This window comes from Channa argus, chromosome 15 (assembly GCF_033026475.1).
Source record: "Channa argus isolate prfri chromosome 15, Channa argus male v1.0, whole genome shotgun sequence".
In the NCBI taxonomy this organism is placed as follows: Eukaryota; Metazoa; Chordata; class Actinopteri; order Anabantiformes; family Channidae; genus Channa; species Channa argus.
The window spans coordinates 22,341,429-22,367,252 of NC_090211.1; the positions used below are offsets into that span (position 1 = coordinate 22,341,429).

Sequence of the window (25,824 nt, forward strand, 5' to 3'; positions counted from 1 at the left end):
TGGTTTGAGCGGCCAGTATGTATGTTGCCCCTTTTGTGTCAGGTTCTGTCCTGCTGATGGTAACAACTTGTGTTGTAGTTCAGTTTGTCATGTTGGACGTTTAGCTGTGTTTTGTTGACCTGTTTGTTAATAAAAAAAAGTTTCTCTCGGCTGTATGAAGTCTCGTCAGGCTGCACTGGTTTTAAATACTAGTGCATCTTTGAAGCGGACACAGAGAGGGACATCCAGTGTTCCCGCCTTGTATCTCCCAACATGCTTTGCTGGGGAACCTCTAAGTGATGCGAGTCTTTTTTTCCCCGTCTTTTTTGCAGAATCTCTTTGATTCTGTATTTTATTCATGCATGAAACCAGCAGGACTCGTGTTTCCCGTGGTGACTGTTCCGCCTCTGTGCCGCTGCCGGCCAGCGGAGGGCGCCAATCGACCGTGCGATAATCAACATTAAGGCTTTTATTGATTTCCAGCCTTTGGGAAATTTCTTTCCACAAACTAAAGGACTAATCCAGCTGTTGTCAGTCCGCAGTGAGGCGGTACAACTCTGCTTTACCGCGTCCACTGCATGGTGGTTGCTGCCGCGGTCACTGCGCAGGACGAACGCGCAGGGAGCAGCCGAAGTTCAATAACCACAGATGACGGGAAATATTTCACCTGTGCACATGAAACAATCGGACGTGAACAAGCGGGCTCGGGGTGACAGGTGATCCCTGAGCCGTTTGGATTCGCACAGAGCAAACATCGCGATAACACGCTTCACATCAGGAGGGTCTGCACACCGAGAAACGCCACATTACAGAATAAAAGCTCCACAGCAATAACTTGGACAAGTTTAATAACTTGCCCCCGGTGCGTTACTCGAAACTCTCCCCGTCGCCCTTCCCGTCGACGTTACGCACGCAGCCGTGGCGTGCCCGCGAGCCAAATAACATGGAGTCCTCAGTCTGGCATCTCCAAGGGATCCGTGCAAAACCCTGAGCAGCGATCACAGGGGGGGAAAAAACAGCAAGTTTGTGCATGGGAGCAGTCGAAGCGTGTTCCCAGCATCGTGTCGGGGCGTAAAGCTTCAAGCTCCGTCTTCCAACTATGGCGAAGGAAGCGTAGACCGCCAGCCCGTCTCTGGGATCCGCAAACCAGGCCGACTTCTGTGAGTATTTGCATGAAAAAACTGCAGTTTCTGGGCGTTGGGGTTCAAAAGACGCCGTGCATTGATGCATCGTTGTTGTGGTCACCTGACAGCGACCGGATCGATGCGAACCGCGTCCTCTGGAGCCACACAGACCGAGCGCTGGGACACCTTGGTGTAACCGGGCATTTTCCTGCTTTTTAGTGGGGCAGCAGAGGAGGACATGGGCCTGAATATAAAGGCCACTTATTTATGTAACCGTGTGGCTGCTCCATTTCAGTCTTTAGGACCAGACATGTTGGGGAAATGGGTCAGACAGGCGGAAAACTGCACGTGTGACGGCTCCTACTGCTTTGATTTCCGTCCCCATAAGCTGAAAGGTGGGAAAGCAGCCTTGTCAGTGGGAAAGTTTCCCACCATGACAAACTTTTATTTTGTTCTGTGTGTGTTTGCAGTGTAGGAGTAGGCTGCACAATGTAGGCCGGCTGGTCACCTGTGGGTCTCCATACTGCTCTCTGGGGGATGGACCATGGAGCCACAAGGCCGACCCCTAACCCCAGGGACCAGCTATGGACCCCCAGCCTTCAGCTCAGCACAAACCCTCCTCAGCTGCACCTCGCAGGTAAGAGTCCATGAAGTGAGTGCTGCACTGAGCCTCTCAGTCGGTGACATACGTCAGTGTTTCTCCTGTCGCCTCCAGTCCTCGACTTCTCCGAGTGTGAGCGACGGCCCGATGTCTGCCAGGTGTTCGTGGGCCCACGCTGCGGACGAGACGCACACCGAGGGCCCAGACCTGGACAGGGGCGCACAAAGGAGGTTCAGGTCTTCCGCCTTTCCCTCCTCCCTGAGCTGGGACTCGGACTCTGAGAAAGAAGCACTAGATGGTAACGTTTTCTCTCGTCACAGAGCTGCTGCTGCCCAGTAGTGATTCTAGAAGTGCCAGTCCTTGTTGTCCCCTTTTTGTTTTGCCTGTGATTCAGTCTGGATGTAGTCAGATCACCCCTCTCTCCCTCTCTCCCCCCCTTCTGTGGAACCTGGATTGTATATCTGACTGTGGATTGTAACTGTTGAGCTGTGAAGTGATGTTCCCTCCTCTGTGGTTGTGTGTTCTGTCTGCTGTTCTGTGTCAGAGGAGGAGCTACAGCACTTTTCTAACCCTCACGGTCTGGCTGCTCACAGCCCCGGATCTCCTTCTTCGGGAATCAGGTGAGGAGGAGGAGTGGGCCGGTCACTTTGTCAGTGGTGAAATCAGAGGCGGTAGAAAGCAGCTGATTAGCATAGTTAGCATAACGAGTAGAAACAGCGGGAAACTGCTAGCATTCAGCTAACTGCTCCTTTAAAGCTCCACGATTAAAACCGCGTAAAAACAGAGAGTGTGTGTTTATGGGGATTTTACGTGCAACATAAACAGGGTTTCTGCAGGTTTTTAAAGCATTTTGAAATTCAATTATCTGAGTTCTACATACTGTTTGTATGGATTTTAAAAGATACTGTAGCTAAAGACAACAGGTTTTCAAAGAATAACTTGTACAGTAATTTATAAATCTTTATGAAGACATTTATTTTTATGTCCTTCATATTTCTATAGGTGTGATGAAGATCTTTACATGACATACCGAAATCAACTCTTTAAAAGTCTATAATTTAGGGAAACCTGCTGAATCCCTGATAAATCCCAGTCCTAATCCTGATCCCCTCCATCAAACAATAAGCCTTATTTACCTGCAGGTGCTGCTGGAGTTCTGAGCTTTTCTGATACAGCTTCACCTTCCCCGTATGGCAGAAGGTGAAGCTACCAACGATGGTGTACGGTAGATATTGATTAGTTTGATTAGGACCTGCAGCAGGAGGTGAAGATGCTGTTATACAATAACACAAGGTGCTTAGGTTTAAGGGAAAACCAAACCGCTGCCTAACAGCATCTTTAAAAATTAGGAAATAACATCCACTATCTTGTTTTGCTTCTTTACGTTCAGACAAAAAACAAAACAGTTTCACCTTGAAATTAACCACTGAACTCCGTTTCCCGTGTTTGTAACCTGTAAAGAGACTGTAACTGTAGACGGCAGCAGATGGTTAATTAATAATAATGAAGCAAAGGGATGACGATCTGGGCGAGAGTGGCAAACTGTTCCACGCTCTGGGGCCAACAACAGAAAATCGTGGTTTGAGGTGGGGGTCTGGGATGAGAAGAAACCTTTATAAAACCATATATGTTGCCTCATGCAGCATCACACTCTCTGTGCTCACAACAAACTTTGCCTGTTCATCAGATTTTCCCCTTGTTTCCAGCCTTTGTGCTAAGCTAAGCTAATTAGCAGCTGGTAACACAAACAGGCATGAAGGTGGCATCAATGTTTACGTGTAACCTCAGTCAGGAAACAGAGTAAATTAATTTTCCATAATGTCAAATTTTTGCAACTGCTCTCAAAACACCATTAAAGTGCAGGTCGCACAGTTATTTTTCGCAAGAAATGATCAGGGATCATGCTGCCAACACTGAATTATGATGGGAGACTTGGGAGACAACCCCCAGTTTGCTAAAATCCTGCACAGTTCCCTCAGAAATATTCTCAGAAGTAACTGTAGCACCTATAATAACTTAGAGCTCATGCATGATGTTTCATTTTTAGTTTATTTTATGCAAAAATGCAAAATCTCCACATCTTGAAGTTTCACTTAACGCTGTTTCTTCCGATGCGGCACAGACTCGATAGTGAAGAAGACCCTGAAAAGCTGCACTTGCAGAGTCATACTGACCCCCCTCTGGAGCCGTCGACAGAAGATGGAAATACATGTCAGCGTGGCCCGACACAAGGTAAAGACCATCAGGAAGAAACACAGTCTGCCTTATGGCTCCTTCATTCATATTCCCTCTGTTGCCTCTTCACAGTGGCAGACAGCAAAGTCTGGAGCGTATCTGAGGGAGCTGAGCTGTTACCGTCCAACGTGAAACCAAAGGAAAGCTGCCAGATGGAGGGGGCGGTGGACCATAGCGAGGAAGAGAAGAGACCCAAAGGAAAGGAAAGCAGGGCGCCTGAGAGAGATGTGTACACCTTCCCTGGAGACTCAGATCCTGAGAGCCCCCCTCCTGCACCCTGGGCTCAATGCACCTTCATTCAGCGGTGCAAAAAGAAGAGAGTGCTGCTCCGGCCTTTCTCAGGACTTGGCACCACAAAGCGCGCGTTGCCTGAGACTGGCAAGCGGGCGAGAGTGAGTCCTGAAATATCAAAAACTGCTGAGATGGCCCAGCTGAGCCGGGGCGGAGGGGTTTACGACTTTGAAGAAGTGAGTTTTGGAGAGGAGGAACCAATAAAGTTCAGACATACAGAAGAAGAAACGGAGCCAGACAAAGAGATCTTCACATGTGTGGAATGTAGCATTTACTTCAAGAAGCAGGTCCACCTGCAGGAGCACATGGTCGAGCACTGTCAGAGCGCCGCGGCAGGTAGGAAGCGTTCGGGAAAGACCGGCCGTTTTCGCTGCATCGAGTGCGGGTGGAACCTGCCCAGTCGGCTGGCGCTGGCAGACCACCACAAAAAGCACCAGGAGTCCCGTCTGAAGATCCTGGAGGAGATTGAGAAACTGAATGAAAATAAAAACCCAAGCCAGAAACTGGACTGTACAGGCCCAGACCGGGATGCAAGCCCAGGCTCAAATCCAGGCAAAGTGTCAGAGCCAGAAATAGTCACATCTCCACCCCTGTCCCCAGCCCCAGTTTCAACACCAGAAGCTGAGTCAGACACAACTCCTCCGAGTTCAGGCCGGCCCCCAGCTCAGGCCCGAGCCGGCTCCACCTACCGCCGCCGCTTTGTCTGCAACAAGTGCAACTTTAGCGCAAGAACCCCCCAGGCACTGGCTAATCACTCCCAGACCCACAACAAGAAAAAGACCTCTCTCCAGGTGGACTTCCCACCTCGTGGATCACCATCACGCTCACCGTCCACGTCCCTGTCCTGTGGTCACTGTGCCTTTCTGACGTCAAGTCAAACTGTGCTGAGGGAGCATCAGAAACTGGTTCACCCTGCAGAGGTCTCTGTCTGTGGGGCCCAGGTTGATGAACCCGGACCACATTCGAGGTCTAATGTGGGGACTCCGATCTCTAAACCCATCCTTGATCCTGATGATCTCTCAGAGTCTGGATCCCTGCCTGATGCGGCTCCAGGCCAAAGCCAGCAACAAGTCACTGCCTCTGGGGAAAGCACAACCCCAGACCACACTGCAGCTCAGCCTGCAGATCAGAGGGCCTTCAACAGGAGATTCAGCAGGAGGGGGAAGACCTGGATGGAGCCGGACAGGTTTCATCCTAGACTGGATGATGACAAGCTGCCCGGAAGCGAGGAAGAAGAAGAAGAGCAGGATGAAGATCCAAGCACAGAGCTTGCTGCTGAGCTGTCGAAAGAGGACACCAACTCACCTGGAGGAGTGAGGCCGCACACGAGAGCACGGTCCAACACAGGTGAGAACCAAACTAAAAACCACTCTGCGGAATCTGTGATGCAGCAACACACACTTTAAAAGTGTGTAAAGATTAAAACTGCACCAATCAAAACTTTTATAAAAGCATATTAATGCTCCTGTCTCACTGTCGATTCTCAACCCAGGTTACAGCTCAGAACCTTGGAAAAACCTGCAACCTGCTAAGCAGCACGCACACAGTGCAGCATTTAGCAGCCAAAGAGCAGAAATCTCCCTGTGGAGTTGCTGGAAACTAAAACAGATCTGAAAGTAGAGTGAATATGAGATTTGTCAGGTGGCCAGAAACACAATTTCCAAATGAATGTTAATGTTTCCAAGAAGTGCAGGATGTGTACTTGCAGGCAGCTGTTTGCTAACACCATTATGAAGCATTGCTCCAGCAACGTTACCTTCGTCCTCCGTGGTTTGCATGCATGCAAAATCTTCTAGAACTCTGGAAAGGGAGGTTGCAAATAATCGAGGGTCTTTAATAGAAAACTATGTACTCAGAGTTGGGCCATGTTTTGAAGAAGCAGATATAAACTCTGAAGCAAATGTGAATTAAAATGAGCCTTTTTTTTTAATCTTAACACATTGTTGCTTTTTATTTCATGGCCTTTAAAAATACAACAAAAATAAACAGTGTTTGTGGCATCTCATAAGGTCTCGAACATAAAGACATTCAACCACCATGAGCTCCTTTTTATTAATGATGCTGCAAAATAGAGGAGGCTGGAAACAGATGTCTGAAATGTCAATAAGTAACAATTTAAGTTCAGACATGATGTGTAAGACAGAAAAAACTTTCATTCAAAGCAAAAATAACAGAAAAACAACATACGAACGATAAGACCTTCCATCTGACCTCTGCAAAGCAACATCTGGGCAACATTTGTACGGCGGCTCTGAGAGCGATTTCAGAAAACACAACCACATAAATGCAAAACAGAAATGTCACAGGAGCAACTACAAATGCATGAACAAATACACATGTCCGTCTGTTTTTAGTGGCCCCTGGAGACTTTGGTGTGACACATTGTCCACAGTTGTTCCAGGTGACACTGAAATTTGATGGACACAACTGGGACACACATAGTTTGACACACAAATTAAGTGGAACAGACTCCCCCTCAGTCCCCCTGGGAAATGAGTTTGTTTTGGAGTTTTTTTTTCTCTTTACTGTGATGCTGATGACTTCTGTCCCGGAGACATTGTCCTGCTCCTCACGCTGTTTCTTCATTTGATTCCTTAGTGCTGCACTTGTGTTTTCAAATTGTCTTTTAATTGTCAGCTCTTTATCAGCCTCGTGGTCCTAAGGAGCCCGTTTGCTGCAGGAGTTGAACTTACCCCTGTTTACACTTTGTATTAATTAGATCAAACTGGAGCCGTAGGCATTTTAAATCCCCTGTAATCCTGTAGCACAGTCAGATTACTGCACTTTTTGTGTTTCCAGATGTCATAATGGGATTATTAATGGGAGTGAAGGAGAAGACGACCAATAGAAAACCTAAAGTTGTAATATAGCAGAATTATATCAGATTTTCTGATGTTGCTGAGATGAATAGTTTCAGTATTAAATAATTTTTCAGAGCTGACTTGGGTCATCATCACTTTACAAAGCAGCATACGTGCACACACACGTTTTGTAGTTTTTAGCCCTAAATGAACAAAGAAATTCTTCTTCTTTTTTTTTTTTTCGGTCTAGATGAGAGCTCAGCTCAGACTGCTACGTTATCGCTCCCCTCTAAGAAGAAGGACGAACACAAGCGGGAGGTGCAGAAGGACGGGAAGGTTTTCTTTTTGAGGAGGAGGACGCGCGTTACCGCTGCTTCTGCAGAAAGTGACAGCGAGGAGGACGACGTTGACAAGGAACGTGTGCGACGTGTCCTGTCACAGGGCGCCTTGGATGACGACAAAGATGATATTGACGAGGACGCCGAGGCACTGAAGAGCGTGGAGAGGAAATGCCCCTACTGCCCCGATCGATTTCATAACGGCATTGGACTTGCCAATCACGTGAGAGGCCACCTGAACCGCGTGGGCGTCAGCTACAATGTGCGTCACTTCATATCCCCCGAGGAAGTCAACGCCATCGAGAAGAAGTTCTCCTATCAAAAGAAGAAGAAGAAAGGTCAGCGGCTGTGTAGATGTTGTCTGATTTCAGCTGTGTGACAAAAACAGGAGCCACGCTGAAAAATGTCCTCATCGTAGTTTTGTCCTTTTCAGTAAATACTTTTTTTTTTGAACGTGGTGAAGTACTGCGGCCAGGACTGGACCTGCAGTGTGATAATGGGGACGTTCACCTCAGAAGATTAACTGAATCAGGGAAAACGGCCTCAGCAAAATTTTAATCTTAACTTACCAAATCATTTATACTTGATTGTCTATTTTCAGCTTTGCTTAATCAGGTAAATACTATTTCAGTTGGGAGTCAGGGACCTGCCCTGAAGTGGTAAAAGTACACAGTCCATACTGTCATGTACTTCCAAAATGCAAGTAATTGACTAAAAAAGTACTCTGCTCCAAGTAGACGTACCAATTTAAATACTTTCAAAGTTGAAGTACTAAGCACATGCAGTAAATGTACTTTAAAGTCTAAAAGTAGCAGTAGTGCAGTAAGAAACTGATTTCTGAGGAATTGAGTTCCTGCTTTTAAGTATTTAAACACTACACAGAGAAACAAAGAAACGTTCGTAGTGATGAATGAACCTAAGGCCAAAGATCAGTGATAATACAGAACCTGCAGCAGGTAAAAGTGGAGCTGATCAGTTAATATTTCTGCTGGTTTTTAGTTATAAACCAACCTGTTGGACACCTGGTAAAAACAGTCCTGATGATGGTGTTAGAAGAATCAACAAAGACACTTTTAAACATAAAAGTGCCGCATTGAATATTGTGAATTTGTGAATATTTCACTGAAAATTTTTACCTGCTGCGAGTTCTACAGGGGAGTCGGAGGAAGTCCAATTTTCCTGTGTGGACCAGGAATGTCTGCTGGACCAGTCTCAGCCCATTGTTGCTGCTTCAGCTGACATGTTGCCAAGAGTCACAGATTGTGAGTCGGAGCTGGGATTTGAAGGACCACGTCTCTTTGTTTTTTTTAAATCTGTCTTAAACTGTCAGTTTTAACACTGAAACAGTTTAACTTGACCTTTTCCTTTTGCTTCCACTGTGTCTGAAGACCACACTAGTCTCATCAGGTGCATTTCTATTTGTGACAATAAAAATGTCATTTTTGCTACTTTGCTTCCACTGCAACTCAACAGAGACATAAAGAGGACTGTGGATTCTGTCCTCTGTCGCCTCCACTGAAGGGTTTAAAAAGATGGATTCCTGAACAAAACCAAAAGGCTGCACCTTCACTCAGCTCTAAACTTGTGCTTGTTCTCTCCACAGTCGCCAACTTTGACCCGGACACATTCAGTGTGATGCACTGCGAGTTCTGCAGCGCCGGTTTTGACACCCGGGCCGGCCTGTCCAGCCACGCCAGGGCCCACCTCCGCGACTTCGGCATCACCAACTGGGACGTCACCATCTCGCCCATCCACATCCTGAGGGAGCTGTTCTCCAGCAGGCCCGACCTCGTCATCCCCACTGCTCCCCCCCGGAGCTCGGGCTCCCCGCTGGAAGATGAGGAGGAGGAGGATGATGAGGAGGATAATGAGGATGAAGATGATGATGAGGATGAAGGGGAGGGAATGATTGAGGTAAAGCTGGAGGGGGAGACAAGTGAGCGGACGCTGTGCGCTGATGTTTCGGATGCACTGCCCTCAGCATCTCCTCCTCGTTGGAGGGAGGAGGAGGAGGACGGTGGGGACGAGGGTGAGTTTCATCATGGATCCGTCTTTAAAGTCTCATGTGTTGTTGATGCTGTTGGATTTAGGAAGTGTGAGTTAGTTTGAGCTGATAAAGTGTGTGACCTGAGTGACACCAGCTCCACTGTGTGAGGTGTGCGTGTGCGTGTACGCGCGCGCGCGTTGGAAAGGGTCCCTTATGCCCGTGGTTGATGTGGCACTCGGTGCATTCATACCAACCTCCGCCTTCACTCGATTGGTCACGCCTTAGCTCAGCGGTGCATATGGGGGCAAAATGGCTGCTTCCACCGCCCCGCAGACCCAAACAATAGCGGAGAAACTGTCTGGCTTCGGCTGCCGGGAGTCCGATGCACTGCGGTTGCGGACCGGTGAGTACCGCGCGCTCTAATCCCCGTGCACCGCGTGCCCTCGTCTCACACGGCGGCGCTGGCACCGCAGCTGCGGCCACGCCGTAACCAGACAACAGCCATTAAAAAAAAAAAAAGTCTTTCTGCTGTGGGAGCATGTGGAGGGAAGGAGCCGCAGGTACGCTCCGTCCCACGGCGCGGCTCGTTGTTTCCGCTGCTCCCGTTCAGCGGATCGTGGCGGTTTTCGCTGCCGTGGTGATGTTGTTGTTCCAGTTTCCTGCGTGTCGGAGCGCTTCATTGTGCACGTCTGGGATGACGTCCAACATCCCGCTGCTGCAGGATCAGTAAAATCACCTACAGTTGCCCAATCCTCGCCATTTTACTTTGCTTTGATTTCTGATGGAGGACACGCTGTGCTTCCGAGCGCACGCGTCTGTGCGCGTTTTTACAATGAAGCCACGGCGGCTTTGGGCAGGAAACGGTGCAACTTTGTGGGCTGAAACAGTCATAGTGTATAATCGTATTAGAACTTATCCGGATCAAAGTGTATTGGAAGTATCAGCCAAAGTCAAACGTTGTGCTGCTGAGTTTGCTCCGAGGAAGAAGCCTCGGTTTGTCTCACGATAATAGCTGGTGTTATAACGCTGCGCTCCTTGGTGTCACATCGACGCTCTTTTACAGTCAGGAGATGAAGTGACAGCGCAGAGCCGCCCACCAGACAGAGAGCATTGTCTGTCTCTGTCTCTTCTGATTTAACGATTTGTCGCAGAAAATGGCACTTTTGTCCCAGGAATGTGTGACTGCGGGAAGCAGGGCTGCTGTTTGTTTCAGGACCTAGTGCAGTTGTGACTTTTGTGACAGGGTCTCATTACTTCATTGTGTTCCTGTGCGTTTGCTTACAGTAGATATTATAGCTCCCAGTCTGCTGCTTTTATTCTGTGTGTCTGCTCCAAAGAGCCGATTGTTTCCCACCGTTAGATCTAAGGTAACACTGAACTTTAATTGATCAACGTGGCCTTTCTGCACTTGTACGGATAAGGTGTGTCATGTTCTAGGTGATGAAGAGGAAGCAGCTGGGGAGGAGGACGAGGATGAGCTGCAGCTTCATCCTCTGGATGATCTGAGCTCCAGCCCCGGGGGGAAAACAGGGCTGTGCAGCGAGGACACGGATGGCCTCTCCCCCAGGGACGAAGCAGACGCCAAAGGTGAGCGAGAAACGAGGGAGCGCTGACCCCAGAGTGTTGACAAGGGATTGGATTTGTTACAGCACAGCTTTGGAGGTGGGGGGTGGGGGGGTAGATGGTGTAAAGCTGACCTAAGTTCAGGACTACAGAGAGGGTTGTCTCCAGGTAGCATCGCCTGAGCCGCTCCCTCTTTATTCCTGTGTCAGTACAGCTGCTCTGATCACACCTGATCCGACTCTGTGACACTGGTTCTGCTTTAGTTTGATGATTCCTGACACAGACCGACACATTCGGCCTTCTGGTGTATGTGTAAGCAGAACCAGAGCCCGATGTGTTGTTGTTGTTGTTGTTTTGTTTTTTTCTGGGACGGGAGCAGTTTCAGAGCTAATCAGTCTGAAACAAGTGATTTACCACAGGTTTGTACAATGTTCCTGCATTAATTAGCTCATCATCTGTTCTTGCCTCTGCTGCAGTCCACAGCTTGAAGTGTGAAGTGTGTGGAGCTCAGTTCGAGACCAGACGGGGACTCTCCAGCCACGCCCGCTCTCACTTGCGCCAGCTGGGCATCAGAGTGTCGGAGAGCAGCGGGGCACCCATCGACCTCCTCTACCAAATTGCCAAGGAGCGCAGCATAGACGGCCAAATAAGCTCCTCCCTCCTGGAGCCCCTTTTAGCCAAGAACTCCTCCCTTGCTGCCCCTCAGATGGACGAGGAATTAGAAGACATGGATCTGGACGAGAAGCCGATCACTTTCTCCATTCTGGCCAAAGCAGCAAAAGCAGTGCCCCCCTCTTCCTCCTCCACACCTTCCCCTGGTGCCTCTCCAGCTCCGCCTCATCCAGCCTCCCCCTCCTCAGTAGTGAGGAAAGCCCCCATCTCCTCTCTACTGCCCGTGTCTTCCCCCTTGCGCTCGTCTGAGCACAGGCCCGGGGGAATGAAGAGCTTGACCTCGAACCTTGCTGCCCCGGCCGCCATGGCGACGACCAAACCCCTGTGGGCACCACAGGACAGCGATGCTCCTCTCAATCTCGGTAAGTGCTGCCGCCTCTGATGACACGTTCCACTGTTCCCGTCAGTCTTACTTCAGTCCCTTCTTCTTCCTGTGCAGCTCTGGACGTGGACCCCAACAAGGACATTGTCTGCCAGCTTTGTGGCGCCTGGTTCGAGACACGGAAGGGCTTGTCCAGCCACGCTCGAGCCCATCTACGACACTTTGGGGTGGAGTACTCTGAATCCAAGGGCTCTCCCATTGACCTTCTAAACCAGCTCATAGACACAGACGACTTTAAGCACAAAGCCAGTTCCCTGCAGCTCGACGGCCATACTGAGCCGCGAGGCCTCGGCACCAACACGCCATCTCCAAAGCAGTCCCTGCTGAGCCTGTCGTCCTCTTCCACGCCATCCCTCCTCTATAAGGTGACCACAAGTGGGGGAGGGTCCACGTCCAAAGCTACCTCTTCCTCTGGAACGTCTTTACTTGGCCCACCTGCCAAACGCCTCAAGTCCTCTTCCATGCAGGTCTTCCGCCTGAGCAGTGGGGAGCTCATGGCCCTTCCACACAGTGAGTGCCGCTTGTATGAAGTAACAAATCTGTGATCACTTGTGATATAATGTCGACTTTTTTTTTTTTTCTGCTAGATGAACCTCCTAAAGAAATTGGCTGCGAGTTCTGCGGGGAGTATTTTGAGAACCGTAAAGGTCTGTCCAGCCACGCCCGCTCTCACCTGCGCCAGATGGGCATCACAGAGTGGTCTGTCAACGGCTCGCCCATCGACACGCTGAGAGACATCATCACAAGGCGGGGCCTGCCTTGTGCCCTTCCTCTAAAACCTCTTAAAACTCCACCTCCTTCCTCCCCGGGTCCCCCTCACTCCCCTCTGTCAACCTCCTCCTCTCCTCCAGCCCCCCTCCTCAACCGTCTTCCCTTCGCCTTCGCCCGCCCGTCCAGTCCTCCTCAGCCCGCGTCATCCAAATCGAGCTCGGCGGCCTCCGGCAGCGGGCTGATCCTCAAGCTGAAGCCTGAGCCGGTGCAGCTGGAGGTCACCACGCAGGGAGCCTTGGGGAGATCTGGGGGCTTCTCAGGTGAAGCTCTCAACTGCAGCTGGAGCAGCTCCGACAACGTGTTCCCTCTCAACTTGGGTAAATGAAGCCCTCAGTCTTGTGTCTCAGGCTTATGCTGGATGCTGGAAGATAACGATGGGAGAGATGCCCGTGTTTACTCATGCTTCTTAATTAATACTCGAGATTCCAGCTTCCTAATGAACTCACACAAAACAGGCCACTTTTCAGGAGCGACTCCTCATTTGTCTGGAGTTGTGAGGCCTAAAGCACACAGTGCATGTTCACTAAGCCGGAGCACTACACTGCGTATATTAAAGTTTAGTATTTATTTAGCTTGAACTGCTCTCACTTCAGTACTTTTTAGCACAGTCAGATAAATGAAAGCTTTGAGGATTGTTTATTTTTCCAGACATAATGTGACGTGAACACTGTTTAGAAACAGGAAGCTCCAGTATATTATTATACAGTTTAACCTTAAAAGATATTGAGATTCTTTAAATTCTTTAACTGCAGATTCCTTAAATTCCTGCAGAAGTTAAACAAAGTGGTTTTATTTGCTGACTAGGTTGGATGAACTGTTTCTTCACCTAGCAGACACTGAGCTTTCTTTCAATCATTAAACGTGATTTTCTGCCTCTGTTGTTTCTGTAGCAATGGCCCATGAAGTGGAGCCTACACGTGACATTCGCTGCGAGTTCTGCGGGGAGTATTTTGAGAACCGTAAAGGTCTGTCCAGCCACGCTCGCTCCCACCTGCGTCAGATGGGCATCACGGAGTGGTCTGTCAACGGCTCGCCCATCGACACGCTGAGGGAGGTTATGCGCAAGAGAGGGCTGGGCCCCTCCTCTCTGTCCGACCGCGGAGTGAAGAAGGAGTCGAACCAGGGAGCCAGTAGTCCACCGTGGGAGAGCACAACAGGCGCCGGCACTTCAGAGCGTCTGAGAGTGTCAGGATACCAGGCGTCCAAGTTCCGTAAATCTCCTCTCAGTTTGCTACAGTCGGGGACGAGGCTCCATAAGCAGGGGCTGGGGTCCGGGGGCCCATCTTCTGCCCCACCTGCAAGGAAGATCTTCAGGATGTCCCCACTGGGGAAAAGGCCTCTGTTGGAGGAGGCTCATTCAGTGGAGACTTCGCACTCATCACCACATCGTCTTAAAAACTTCTCCCCTCTGCCGCATGACTTCTCCTTCAAGAGAAAAGCCTCCCCAGACAAACCTGGACACCAGGGTGAGTCGGTCGGTTTCTGGCTTTGTGCTGTTACTCAGAGTTCGCGTTACTTCATATTGAGGAACAGGTTCCAAATGCTAACCCTAACCTGAGACCCTCAACTCTAGAATTTTGATCTGCTTGTAAATTACCTGATGACAAATAACATGATACAGGAGCTGACGATTAAATAATAAGCTTGGGATTCCATGTAATTCCTTTGTGGTTCATACATAGTATTTCCGAAATCCTTAAATTGAAGCTGACTGTTTACTTTGGGAGCACATGTAGATTTCAGCTCCATTGTGTTTCTGTACAGAGGCAAAATGATGAAAACGGAGTCACTGTCTAAATACTTGAATTTGTTGAATTTTTCTGAACTGTGTTTCAGATCCAAGCTGTGAGCTGTGTGGGTTCTACTTTGAGAACCGTAAAGCTCTGGCCAGCCACGCGCGAGCCCACCTGAGGCAGTTTGGCGTGACGGAGTGGTGTGTGAACGGATCCCCTATCGAGACGCTGAGCGCCTGGATGCGCAGCAGGCCACAGAAGGTGTTGGAGATGCACCGGAGCTACATGCAGGGGAACCGCTCCACCCTCAAGAAGGTAAATCAGTGCGAGTGTTGTTTTATCTTGTGGATAAGGGGCAAGGAGATCGAGAGCCCCCCTTGGCAGGACCCCCTGTTAGCATTGTATGTAAGTTCTGAAGCTCAATTAAAAGACACACGAGGCTTCATGTCATACACCACGTCTCCCCTCTTGTTTCCTGTCAACTGTCTCCAGTCCAATAGGCAAAATTGTAAAAAAAGACCACGTGTCTTTATGGCCACGTGAAAATGGGCTACACCTAAGCAACAAAAGACAAAGTGACCAAAAACAGACTGTGACTGTAAACATTTAATGACCCATCACACAACCAAAAACCGTCACAGTGACCAACACAAACCGACCAAAGACTGCTGTTAAAAAAAATACAAAAAGACGCACAGTAACTTGAAACGTCCGTCCACTGTCAGTCAGTCTTGGTGTCCTGTATAGAGGACCTGGAGTCCGTTGTGCTCCATTTTTTGCCAAGTGTTTGTTTTTGTGAAGTATTAGTATCAGAGCTTGTGCCTCTGACAGAGCAGAGCAGCTACACGATAAAAGATCATAACCCACTGTGGTACTCCTCTCACACGCTCCTCTTCTTCGTGGTGTGTCTGAACAAGCTTCGCGCTCGGAGATCTAACGCGCCTCAGCCGGCGGCTCGACAGACATTTTGTGTCTTGGAAAGCTTCAGACGTGTTGTCTAACAGCTTTGAGCCTTACTGTAGATCCTGTGTTTTTACACCCAGCACAAATCACTGTGGGGACAGATGCCAGAACAACTCAGCTATTGACTTGATAGTTGCCATAGTAACCGGGGTGCCTGGCAGCTTATGTTTCATCTTCAGATAAATTATGGCGTGCTGTTGATAGAAGAAAATGTATGTTTCCTTTTCCTTTTTTCTCCCTCGTGATTTAGTTTGCGCCGCATTCGCGTCACTGTCTCACCTTCTCCCCGAGCTGCAGTGTGACACACAGCTTATTAACGCCCCCAACAAAGCTTAGCCACAACATTAGAACCACCGCCGGGTGGAGTGAATGCTTACAGCGGTTGCTGTCAGGGGGTGGGGGAGGCTCTTACAGCTGGGAGGGAAGGGTCCACTGTCTGCGTCCATGCTGACCCATGTCCACCCTGAATGCTCCTACAATGGCCAAGTGAGCATCAGAGCGATAAGGTGGCCCAGTCTGATGAATCAGGTTTTCTTACATCATGTGGACAAAGCGATGGCACCAGGATGCGTTTTCTGTTTGCAGACGATATAAATATTATGTTAAAAAACAAACAGTTTTCAGCTATTTTTGTTATAGACACTTCTTGATGTTGGAGACGTGCTGTGGAGGCCTCTTCTGCACAGTCTCACTGATTTTCACTTCAGAAAGCATTTTTTAGGGGGGGAGGGCTCTTTCTTCAAAGAAGTCCTCAACGATAAAACATTTCTGCTGTATTAATAACTTAATTAGCTTCTTATTTACTGCAAATTGATAACTCCAATGACGTGAAGAGCCGAGCAGAGCGTGGTGTAAACGGTGTTGTTGTTTATCACCATCATTTTGAATTTTTGACCAAAACCTGTGACTGTGAACAACAGTGCTGCTGTCTTTGATGATTTCAAACTCCTGCTACCTGAGGAACAGTGAAAATAGTATTAGCTTTGAATCCAGACAGTTGGAAGAGTCCACGAGGATTTTGGAAATCTGGATTTAGATCATTTCAATGGGGCCACCTTCAACATTGTCAGTACAACTTATGCCGTATGTAGCATCTCTGTGGGGCCTGTTGTCTTAACGCTGATAAGATCACTCATCTTTTTCCATCTTCCAGAAGGGCAGCTCACCTCTGACAGCATCAGCAGATTCTGATCACATCCTCCCCGTCTCGTCACAGAAGACCTCTTCCTCCTCCTCGTCCTCCTCCCAGTGGTCTTCTTCGTTGGCTGTGAGTCTGGTGCGGCCGCTGAGCCGGGAGGTCGGCCACGGCTCCTCCAAGGCGGCAGAGAGCGAGGCCGGTTCCAACCGTCAGGCCTCTGCCATGGGGCCGGGACGCAGCAGCCCCAGCCTCTCGCGGCTCGCCGGTGGCCTCCCGCTTCAAGCGCAGGTGGCACGCAGCGAGCTGAATGTTCGCCTGCCCAGAGGTACACAATCATGCAGCACTCATGGTCTCAGTCACATACTCATGTTCCTACACTGGATCTTTTACGCTTGTGGTTTATTTTTATTTATTTATTTTTCTTCACTCCAAAATCTTAATCTGCTGAGGGTGGTTTGATTTATAGTCAGCCGTTTGCAGTGATACTGTGTGGATGTGGCTCTGCTCCATTGTTAGATTCAGTCTAAATAACGTCAGACATTCCCGCTGGTTTTTGCCCTTTAAGCTTATAAGCACATGGCAGTAGGACCCTACGATTTGATTGGTTGCTGACCTCACGGTCAAAATATGGTTATAGAATAATGATTATTAATAAGGATTATTCCATTTCAGCTATGTGGGGGCGCTGAGCGTGTGATTCCTAAAAAGCACTGCTTGATTTTTAACCATAACGGTCTAAATGTCAGCCGATTAATAAGTGGAAATAACTTACGCTGGTTTAGTCGATGTCCAGGTGGCAGAGACTCATCTCTCTCGTCTCGTTAGGTCCAAGCTGAGGGAGTGGATGTGTAAAATGATTATTATGCAGGATTCTGTATGAAGTATCACTCCAATAAACATCCCCTCATGTATGAACACAGCAATAAGCAGATGGACTTAATCCACACTAGAGGATGAATTGCATCACCCCCCCCCCCCCAAAAGAAAATAAGTAATTTACTGATGATGCTAAGCTAAAGATGAACCCAGAGCACTTTAGAGAATGAGCCTCATGTTATCAGTTTGATATGAGCTACAATGGAACCACAGAGGATGTGTTGGTGCTAAAGTTAAAAACCAGGTAAGTGTCACTGAACAAACATGAGGAGAACTAGTATTTAGGCAGCGTGTGTGTGTCTGCCTGGCAGCTGAATACATGTAATTGTACACTCCCTTCCAAAAGTATTGGAACATTGAGGGGAATTCCTTTATTTTTGCTGCAGACTGAAAACATTTGGGTTTGACATCAAACAATGAATATGACACAAGAGGTCATCATTCCAGCTTCTATTTCCAGGTATTTGCATCTGAAACTGATACACAACTTAGAAGATTGCACTTTTTGTTTGAATTTTTCAAGTGATCAAAAGTATTGGAACACATAGACGTGAATAAGACTCAGTATTGAGTTGCAAACCTTTGCTTGCAATAACTGCATCAAGCCTCTGACTCACTGACATCCCAAACTTTTGCTTTCTTCTTTTGTGATGCTTTTCCAGGCTTTGACCCGAGCCTCTGTCTGTTGTTGATGGAGGATCTCCCAATCACTTTGGTTGCATCTTTCTTTAAATTGGCAGACAAAATGTTTCTGTAGACTTCTGAGTCCATGTTGCTGCTGCCATCATGAGCCTGTCCCAGAAAAGCCATGCAGCCCAAGCCATGACGTTAAATACGTGAAATAAAGGAATTACTCTCACTGTTCCAATACTTTTGGAGGGGAGCGTACTAAAAAAAATAGATGGACGATTGACGAGAGATTCCTCGTCTGAGGTTAACAGAAGGTCAAGAGATTTCTGGGTTTGATCATCTAGTCACTAATCCATCTTCACAGTTTGGTTACTCGCCATCACTGACAACATCAGGTCACAGGAAGGTTGCATCAGGAAGAGCATCCAGCATACAAACTGTGCCAAAGCAACGCGCGGACAATGATCCGCCGTTAATTCGATCATATTGCATCTTAGACGTTCATGGTGATCAGTCAAGTCATGAGAGGTTCGCTTAAACTCTAACAATACATTTTACCATCTTCAGAAATCATTAGTGTGAAGATGAGTTTGCTGAACACGACCTGTAAGTATCACAAACTTCTATTTGTCACGGAGCTTTTTCATCTTCTGCAATAATTAAGAAGCCAATGCTGGTCCAGGCCCATCTTTCCATCAGGGAGATGCTGACATGTGGGTCGGCCTGCAAAAATAAATAAATAAAATCTATATATCATTTTTTTTATAAGTGCACTTTGTTCACATAAAAGGCTCATCAGAGCTTGTGATAGTGGCAAAATGAAATCTAATAAATGGAGGCAGCCATTTTACAGACGACAGGACGAACCTAGAAACAAATTGACTGTGGTGCAGCTTTGTGCTTTAAGATGCAGGTTTTCTTCAAACTGTGTGCAAACTCACATCTGACATTTATAACAGACCAAACTCCTGCAACGTTGCTTGATGAATTTTCATGTGGATGATGTTGATGATGTCATGTAGCTCCATGCACAGCTGTGGCTGCAGTGAGTGCAGCTGCAAACTGCTGTTTAAAAGGTGATGACTGGCTGCAGTTTGGGGGGGGGAGTTGGGGGTTGATTAGATTTAAGACAAAACAGAGAGACTGAAAGCGAAGAAGCTCATCAGGGGAAATAAATGAAACGTTGGCCTGTGGTCTGCAGTGACAGTGAATTTATTATGTTTTCACATTAAATTGCCTTTCAGTCTTGTTTTCTTTGACACGTACAGATTAAAGTGAAGGTGTTTTTGACGATCTGTCCCTTTTTTTTCTTTTTTCTTTTCACTCCAACTGATTTACACATGAGACATGGACCTATTTTAGTTTGGAAAAATTCACGATGCTTTTGAATCTTAATCTATTTTTTCCTTTCTGTGTCTTTTGCTTTTGACTTTAGATGTAAACTCAGTGCAGCTTTGTCCAAGTTTTTAGGATGGACCGTAAATGGGACTGAACAGACGCACATTTTCTGCTGATTTTCACCTCCTTCTCTCACTCAGGTTTTGAGCGTCGGCCCTTGAAGCACCCGTCTTGCCCCGACGGAACAGAGAGGGACCCTCCTAAGCCTCCCCGCACTGGCACCGTCCCCTCCCTGGTGCCCAAACCACCCTCCTACCCACTGGTCAAACTGGTGGGCAAGTTCTACACCCTGAAGTGCCGGTGAGTGAATCCTGTGTGTTCTGGGACATTAAGGTTAGGATTGTGGACACTGCAGCATTAATAGAAGCATCTGTCCAAGTTTTAAATAGTCCCTTAATCCCCGAGCAGCAATCGCCACCCCCACCCTCTGCCGGGCTAAACTCCACTTTTACGATGCTGGTGCACTTTATTGACACTAGTGAATCATTTGGGATTTTCAGGCAACATGAATCAGTGCTTAACGTCTGGTTCAAGTGCAGAATAAAAGTTTGAACAGAACTGCTCCTCCTGAGGGAACCACTGAATCAGATGGTTCTCTGCTGCAATATCGTAGAAGGTTCCCGCCAGGTTTGGAATCAGTTATGGAGTTCATGAATGTCAGGTTTACGTCCACAGCTAAAGGTAAAATGGACTGAGAGACTGGTTGATTTTCATTCTAAGCATCACCGGTGGCCATGAGCTTTGGTTAGTGACCCAAACAACAAGACAACAAAAGTTCTCTGATACTGCGCCTGTTGCCACGTTACCCTCTGCAGGTCGGTGGAGGTGGAAAAATGTCTGTGTTTTAAGTTGACTGATGACGACAAAAGTGAAGCTGAATACAACCTCCAGATCCAGTTACTAACAGTTATTCTCATGTTTCTTTTAATATTTATATTTTAAAAACCTTTAATATTTGGCAACAACAAAGGTTTTATTGATAGATATGCTTCTCCATCCAGGATCTCAGCCCAAATCTGTGCTTTGTTCATCTTTTTTTCTTTTCTTTTTGTACTTTTAGTGAAAGTTCATTTCGTTTCTTGCACAATTTGCTTAACTGCATTGGATTAAAGAGGTTTTCACTGTCCAGGGACTCATTCTAGAAGCAAAACCATTTAGTACCTTTATCAGTAGTAGGTATTGGCAAGTACTCAAATGTAGTACTTGTATTCAGTCTAAACCAGGACAAAGAAGCACAAAACTTTAGAATCTTTGTACAAACAAATTCTAACTCTGAGGAAAATTGATTGTTAGTTTGAAAGTTGTTGTGTCTTTCGGTGGGACACTGCAGATTAACGGTACTTTTAAGCCGAGTCTGTTACACTGCATCCAGTGGAAACATAAGTGTCAGTACAGCATCATCCCTGCTGTTCGTTTGACTCCTGTTCGAAGCTTCATGTTCAGCTCCATCAGTCCAAATTCAGTAATGATCAGGCTGGTTCAGCTTTACATGTAATGCAGAAGCTGAGCCGTGCAAACTTTTTCTGTCTTGTTAGTTTAGAACATTTCACTGCTCATTCAAGCAGCTTGTCCAGTCGGAGGAAAGTCCCTAAATCTATCCTCCAGGAGCATTTGGGGATTTCCTCACCAACTGTCTTACGATTGAAGACCTTGTGATGGTGGAAGGTTTGATCTCACAGACTGAACACGCCTGATGCAGGTGATCAGCAGCAGGGCCGAGATAGCTGGAAAACTAGCGTGGTGTTTTTGTGTCTCTGTCAGGTTCTGCGAGGTGGAGTTTCACGGCCCGCTGTCGGTGCAGGAGGACTGGATCAGACACCTCCAGCAGCACATCCTCAAGATGAACTACAACAAGCCTGCTGCTCCCAAAGGAGCCTCCTCTGAGCCGCCTGCCTCGGCTGATGAGCCGGCCCCGGTCCAGGCCTCGGCCCCAGCCTCCACCTCTACCTCCAGTACCACCTCCAGTACCGCCTCAACCACTCCCGCCCTCACCTCCACCCCGACCCGCTCCCCTACACCTCCCGCCGAGTGTGCTCCCGCCGTCACTGCCACAGAGATAGCAAAGGTCTCAGAGGAGCTGCCACCTCCGGCTCCCCTCCCCCTCCCCACCCAGACGGCGTAAGCTCCGATTTTTTTTTTTTGCCCGCTGTCATCCTTTCCTGCCGTCACCATTTCTACTCCTCATCTCTTTCTTTCGTTTGGCTTCACACAGTGGTGTTGAAGAGGAGTGTTTCCCTCCAAAGAGCCCTCGGAGCTGTGAGCACCTGTGAAGCAGCTTTCTAACCCTGTTACCATGGGAACTAGGCTCTCCTGGTTTATCTGGGTGATCACGGTCCCAGGTTATGAGAAGAGACAAACTAATGTTCTGTGTCTGCCTTGTTTATACTGAATGTCCAGATGTTGCAGTGCCGTCTCTCTGGTAGCGTTGGCCTCAGCCCCTCTCACACAGGTCCTGACTGAGATTAGGTGACGTTTCTAATCAGCGTGTCTTCGAGTTAAGACGTTAAACACTTGTTAGCACTTAGTGCTAAAACCAAAAGGCACTTTCAACATTGACACTGTCACTCAGCACTTAGTCTACATTTACAGTGATTTGAGAAAGTATTCACACCCCTTCACTTAGTGACCACATGCAGCTCAGCATCTGCACTTTAGCGGCTCTGAATGTGTTTGAGAGCTTCAGCTCATTCTCCCTGACAGATCCTCTCAGCTCCATCGGACTGGATGGACCGCTGACAAAGACGCGATTTCTCAGCTGTTTGCTTCAGGTCACTGTTGACCCGGAAGCTAAAATTCCCGTCTGTCTCAGGTGTCTTCACTCTAAGTAGGTTGTCCTATGTATTTAGGCTGGATTCATCCTGTCCCTGTCAATGCTGCACAGAAGCAGATTAATCAGACACAGAATCTCTGTCCTCATACTCCCGGAGTCCTTTCAATGAGGTTTAACATACTCCAAACAGTCTGTGTCTTCTGTCTGTGTCTTACTGAGACGTTTGTCCTTCTGTCAGGTTCTGCATCTCCTGAGGTTCTCTAAGTGTGACCGTTGGATCTTCTGGTGACCTCACTGACCCTGGACCTTCATGTCCAGTTAGTCAATTTGGTCTGAAGACTGACTCCAGGAAGAGTCCTGGTGGTTCTGTGGACTGTCCTCTTGGGAATCTCAATGAATATCTCTTGAATCTGAAACAAACAAGATCAACCTGACCATAGTTTGGAGACACAGTGAAGACTAAACATTTTAGACATATTTTAGTTTTGGGATTTTTAATGAATTTGCAGAAGAAAAAATATGACATTTTTAAAATTTTATCCATTTAGAATGAAATGTGCAAGACGCCAGTGTGAAGGAGTGTGAATACGTTCTCCAGAAACTATAAATGGGCGACAAAGACTGATTCCAATTGGAGCAAGAAGTGGAAGCACACCCTAAAGGGATGACCCCCCCCCTTGACTATTAAGTTTATAATGTAAAATTTTCCCCAGACTTTGAATTTTTGGCTGAATGTAGCTTAAAGCACCTGATGAATCATTACATGCACACAATCAAACGTTTGCCCCATGTTGTGGAGAAGGCACAGTCACTTTTGAATCTTCAACATTCGATGGGTGGGGTCCTAAAACCTGTTGAAGCTTTTCCATTCAGTGTTCTTCCTGCCTTTTTCAGTGTAACCTAAATTCAAATTTATTTATTATTATTATGCATCAGAATGTGCTAAGCTAGGTCATTGTAAAGCTGAAGTAGATCTTTGGAATGTTTAACAGTGGGTCAGCGCGTGTGTGTGTGTGTGTGTGTGTGTGTGTGTGTGTGTCTGTAGATGCATAGCAGATTTGCATTTCCCATTTTGAGGAGGACGACTGGAGTAAAACTGCTCCAGCAGAAGGAGTCCGTCTGCGTGTGGTCTGATCAGGACTCGCATGCATCCGTCGCCATGTTGAGATGTGCCAAAGAGTTGGTTTACTTCCTGGTCTCCCCTCTAGAAGAGCTCGACACTCAACAATGGACTCCGGGTTCCCCCATTTTGAAAGACTCTGGGGTGAACCACTGGAGCGGCATCGTGGGACTTCTGCTGTCACTGTAGGCTTAGATTATTCCAATTAAACATGAACCAAACTGGACTTGGAGCAGGGCTTTGAAGAACTATGAGCCCCCCCCCCCCCTCCAAGTCCAAACCCAGACACGGGTCAGGGTTTCGGGCTCCGGAGGCTGAAGCCTGCCTCAGTCTCTTTCTGCGTTGCTTCATATCCACTTAGACCTGAAGCAATAAGTGAAGGGTCCACTTTGGCCGACGAGCTTCTCGAGTTTGTTCCAGTGTTTGAAACATGACTGTTCGATCCCAACCGTAAACCCCCCCCCTTCCCCCCCCATTTATGGAGTATAGATACATACTATATAACTACATGTACTTAAGAAACTGTTGATGCTAGTAGAGCAAACAGCAGTTCTATTAGCGAGGTAGTTTAAAAAAAAAATAAGTGATCTTAATTCTTCTATCGTGATTTGATTTCAACTTTGATGCTATGTATTTTTTATTGCTCTGTGCATTTCTGTAATTGCAGTCCTGCAAGGTGAAACTTAGAGTATTTTTTATTTGTATCATTAGTCTCTCCAAGCTGAAACTTTGGTGCTGTTGAGGGTGTTGCAGGTCGGGAGCTGGTGAGCGACTGAGAAGGAAGCAGTTAATTTGTCACGTCCTAGTGTCTAAGGACTCTAACAGACAGGACTTAAAGGGAACCACTGTGCACAGTGACTCAGTCTGCGTCTCTGTGCGTTAACAGTAAGAAAGGCTGCAGCCTCCTACAGGTCTGTGGCTGCTTTACTGTGGGAGGCCTGAGTAGGAGGCTGCTGTATCAGAGATCCCTTTAAGATTACCTGCATAAGCCTCAGCTGGTGTAACTGGCTGTTCTGTGTGCGTGTGTGTGTGTGTGTGTGTGTGTGAGAGAGAGAGTGTAAAAAGACAGTGAGGTGAACATGATGACTAAGAAGAAAAAGAAAGAGCTGTACTGTACACAAAGGGTAAAGTGAATCAACCCCAGAACAAAATAAATGTGATTTCAGTTTCACAGGCTGAGATTTGATCTGTTTTCTGCTCCACCTCGAAACAAAGTGTCACAAAACTGCCAGAACAAGAATCTTATCAACCACAAGAGATGCAAAATGAGGACAGACACACAAACCCTCTGCGAAGTCACAAAATCACCAAGATCCACTGAGACGTAACAACTGCAGCGTCTTCAAAGACACTAAACGTCCACAAAGACATAAAGTCTGATCACAACGCAATGCAAAACTGCCAAAAAGATGTGAAGTGATGCAAAGCGACACAAACTTAAAGTCCAAAGTCCCCAAAATGTTTGTCAAGAGACTTGTTTCTCACAAAAAGACAAAAGTTACATAAATGCTTAATATTGAACGATAACTTCATAAACCCTAAACATCTGTGTCCGTGTCCTAAATCACAATATTTCTGAGACACATGCAAGTTGTCCTCTTAAATACAAAACGTCTCAAAATAGAAGTGTTGTCTTTAAAGAGACGCCACTGATGCCAAACGATCTCGAGCACAATGATGTCAGAGCTGCACAAGAACTGAAACCAAACGTCTCTGTAAAGACACTGGGATTGTAGTGTTTCCTGAAAGACCCTAAAATACTAAGACAAGTACTGCAATAAGATGCAAATTGTCTTGAGACATGAGACACAAAACTGATGTCCAATCATCTCAGACTAATGCAGAATGGCCCTAAAGACGCAAGACGATGTAAAAGCAGCTAAAAGGCGCAGAATGGCTGCACAGTTTGTGGACGTTTTGTGTCTCCCAGTGTGGGGGACAGACGGTGTCAGAGTCTGTCCCTGCTTCTGTCTTTGTGCTTTGATTTCTGTGTGAGAGAGAGACATTTCTGTCCACTAGGGGGAGCTGCAACACAGGGTTTCGGTTTCACCTTGTTGACCGATTAGTGTGAGAGACTTAAATTTATGACAAACGTTCTCACTATATTCTGACTTTTTAATCAGCTGAATGATGAAGAAAAGATCAAATTCTGCTGGGAGTATTTTTACATTTAACACTGAGGTACATTTTTGTAGTTTTAAAGCTTTAAACCTCTTATATTTCTACTAAACAGTGGATTTGTGGCCCCCAGAACCCACTTCAGAGAACTTTCCATGGCAGTAAAACTAATGATCAACACGCTGCAGTTTTCTAAGGAACCACAATTTAAGGAAAAGCATTTATTGTAATTGAAAATAACTCTTGTTGCTTCTTTGTTTGACTTGGACGTGCAGCTTCCTCCATGAGCACAATGTCATGTTGTTCCTGAGAACTGTGAGGATCCCATTGTTTT

General features: G+C 47.2%; 1 protein-coding gene and 1 long non-coding RNA gene across 5 annotated transcripts; one reads left to right on the top strand and one right to left on the bottom strand.

The window, feature by feature from the left end:
* Positions 1 to 476: 476 nt before the first annotated feature.
* On the top strand, positions 477 to 24,543 carry wizb (WIZ zinc finger b). 4 transcript variants are annotated; one of them, XR_010910767.1, is made up of 19 exons: positions 479 to 1,139; positions 1,574 to 1,740; positions 1,819 to 2,002; positions 2,249 to 2,324; positions 3,827 to 3,936; positions 4,012 to 5,577; positions 7,282 to 7,707; positions 8,973 to 9,398; positions 10,794 to 10,943; positions 11,396 to 11,953; positions 12,031 to 12,483; positions 12,561 to 13,061; positions 13,635 to 14,210; positions 14,581 to 14,792; positions 16,594 to 16,903; positions 19,623 to 19,782; positions 21,244 to 21,600; positions 21,695 to 24,266; positions 24,322 to 24,543. XR_010910767.1 is itself a non-coding variant. In XM_067476510.1 (18 exons), the coding sequence occupies exons 2-18, from the start codon at positions 1,648 to 1,650 to the stop codon at positions 21,750 to 21,752; spliced, it is 6,153 nt and encodes a 2,050-aa protein (XP_067332611.1). In that variant the 5' UTR covers positions 477 to 1,139; positions 1,574 to 1,647; the 3' UTR covers positions 21,753 to 24,543. The 4 variants fall into 4 exon arrangements, 3 of the variants coding, with proteins under 3 accessions (XP_067332611.1, XP_067332610.1, XP_067332612.1); XM_067476510.1 differs by having other exon boundaries at positions 477 to 1,139; positions 16,657 to 16,903; positions 21,695 to 24,543; XM_067476509.1 differs by having other exon boundaries at positions 21,695 to 24,543.
* On the bottom strand, positions 7,389 to 8,679 carry LOC137099536 (uncharacterized). Its single transcript, XR_010910768.1, has 2 exons — positions 8,506 to 8,679; positions 7,389 to 7,684 (listed from the first exon to the last, which is right to left on the bottom strand). It is a non-coding gene; the product is annotated as an uncharacterized lncRNA (long non-coding RNA).
* Positions 24,544 to 25,824: the final 1,281 nt, after the last annotated feature.

Bases quoted from the DNA above. Each gene is read 5' to 3' on its own strand.
- wizb (XM_067476509.1), top strand. From the start codon at position 1,648: ATGGAGCCACAAGGCCGACCCCTAACCCCAGGGACCAGCTATGGACCC. The intron at 9,399-10,793 runs GTGAGTTTCATC...GTCATGTTCTAG, and splicing joins GGAGGACGGTGGGGACGAGG to GTGATGAAGAGGAAGCAGCT. The intron at 12,484-12,560 runs GTGAGTGCCGCT...TTTTTCTGCTAG, and splicing joins GCTCATGGCCCTTCCACACA to ATGAACCTCCTAAAGAAATT.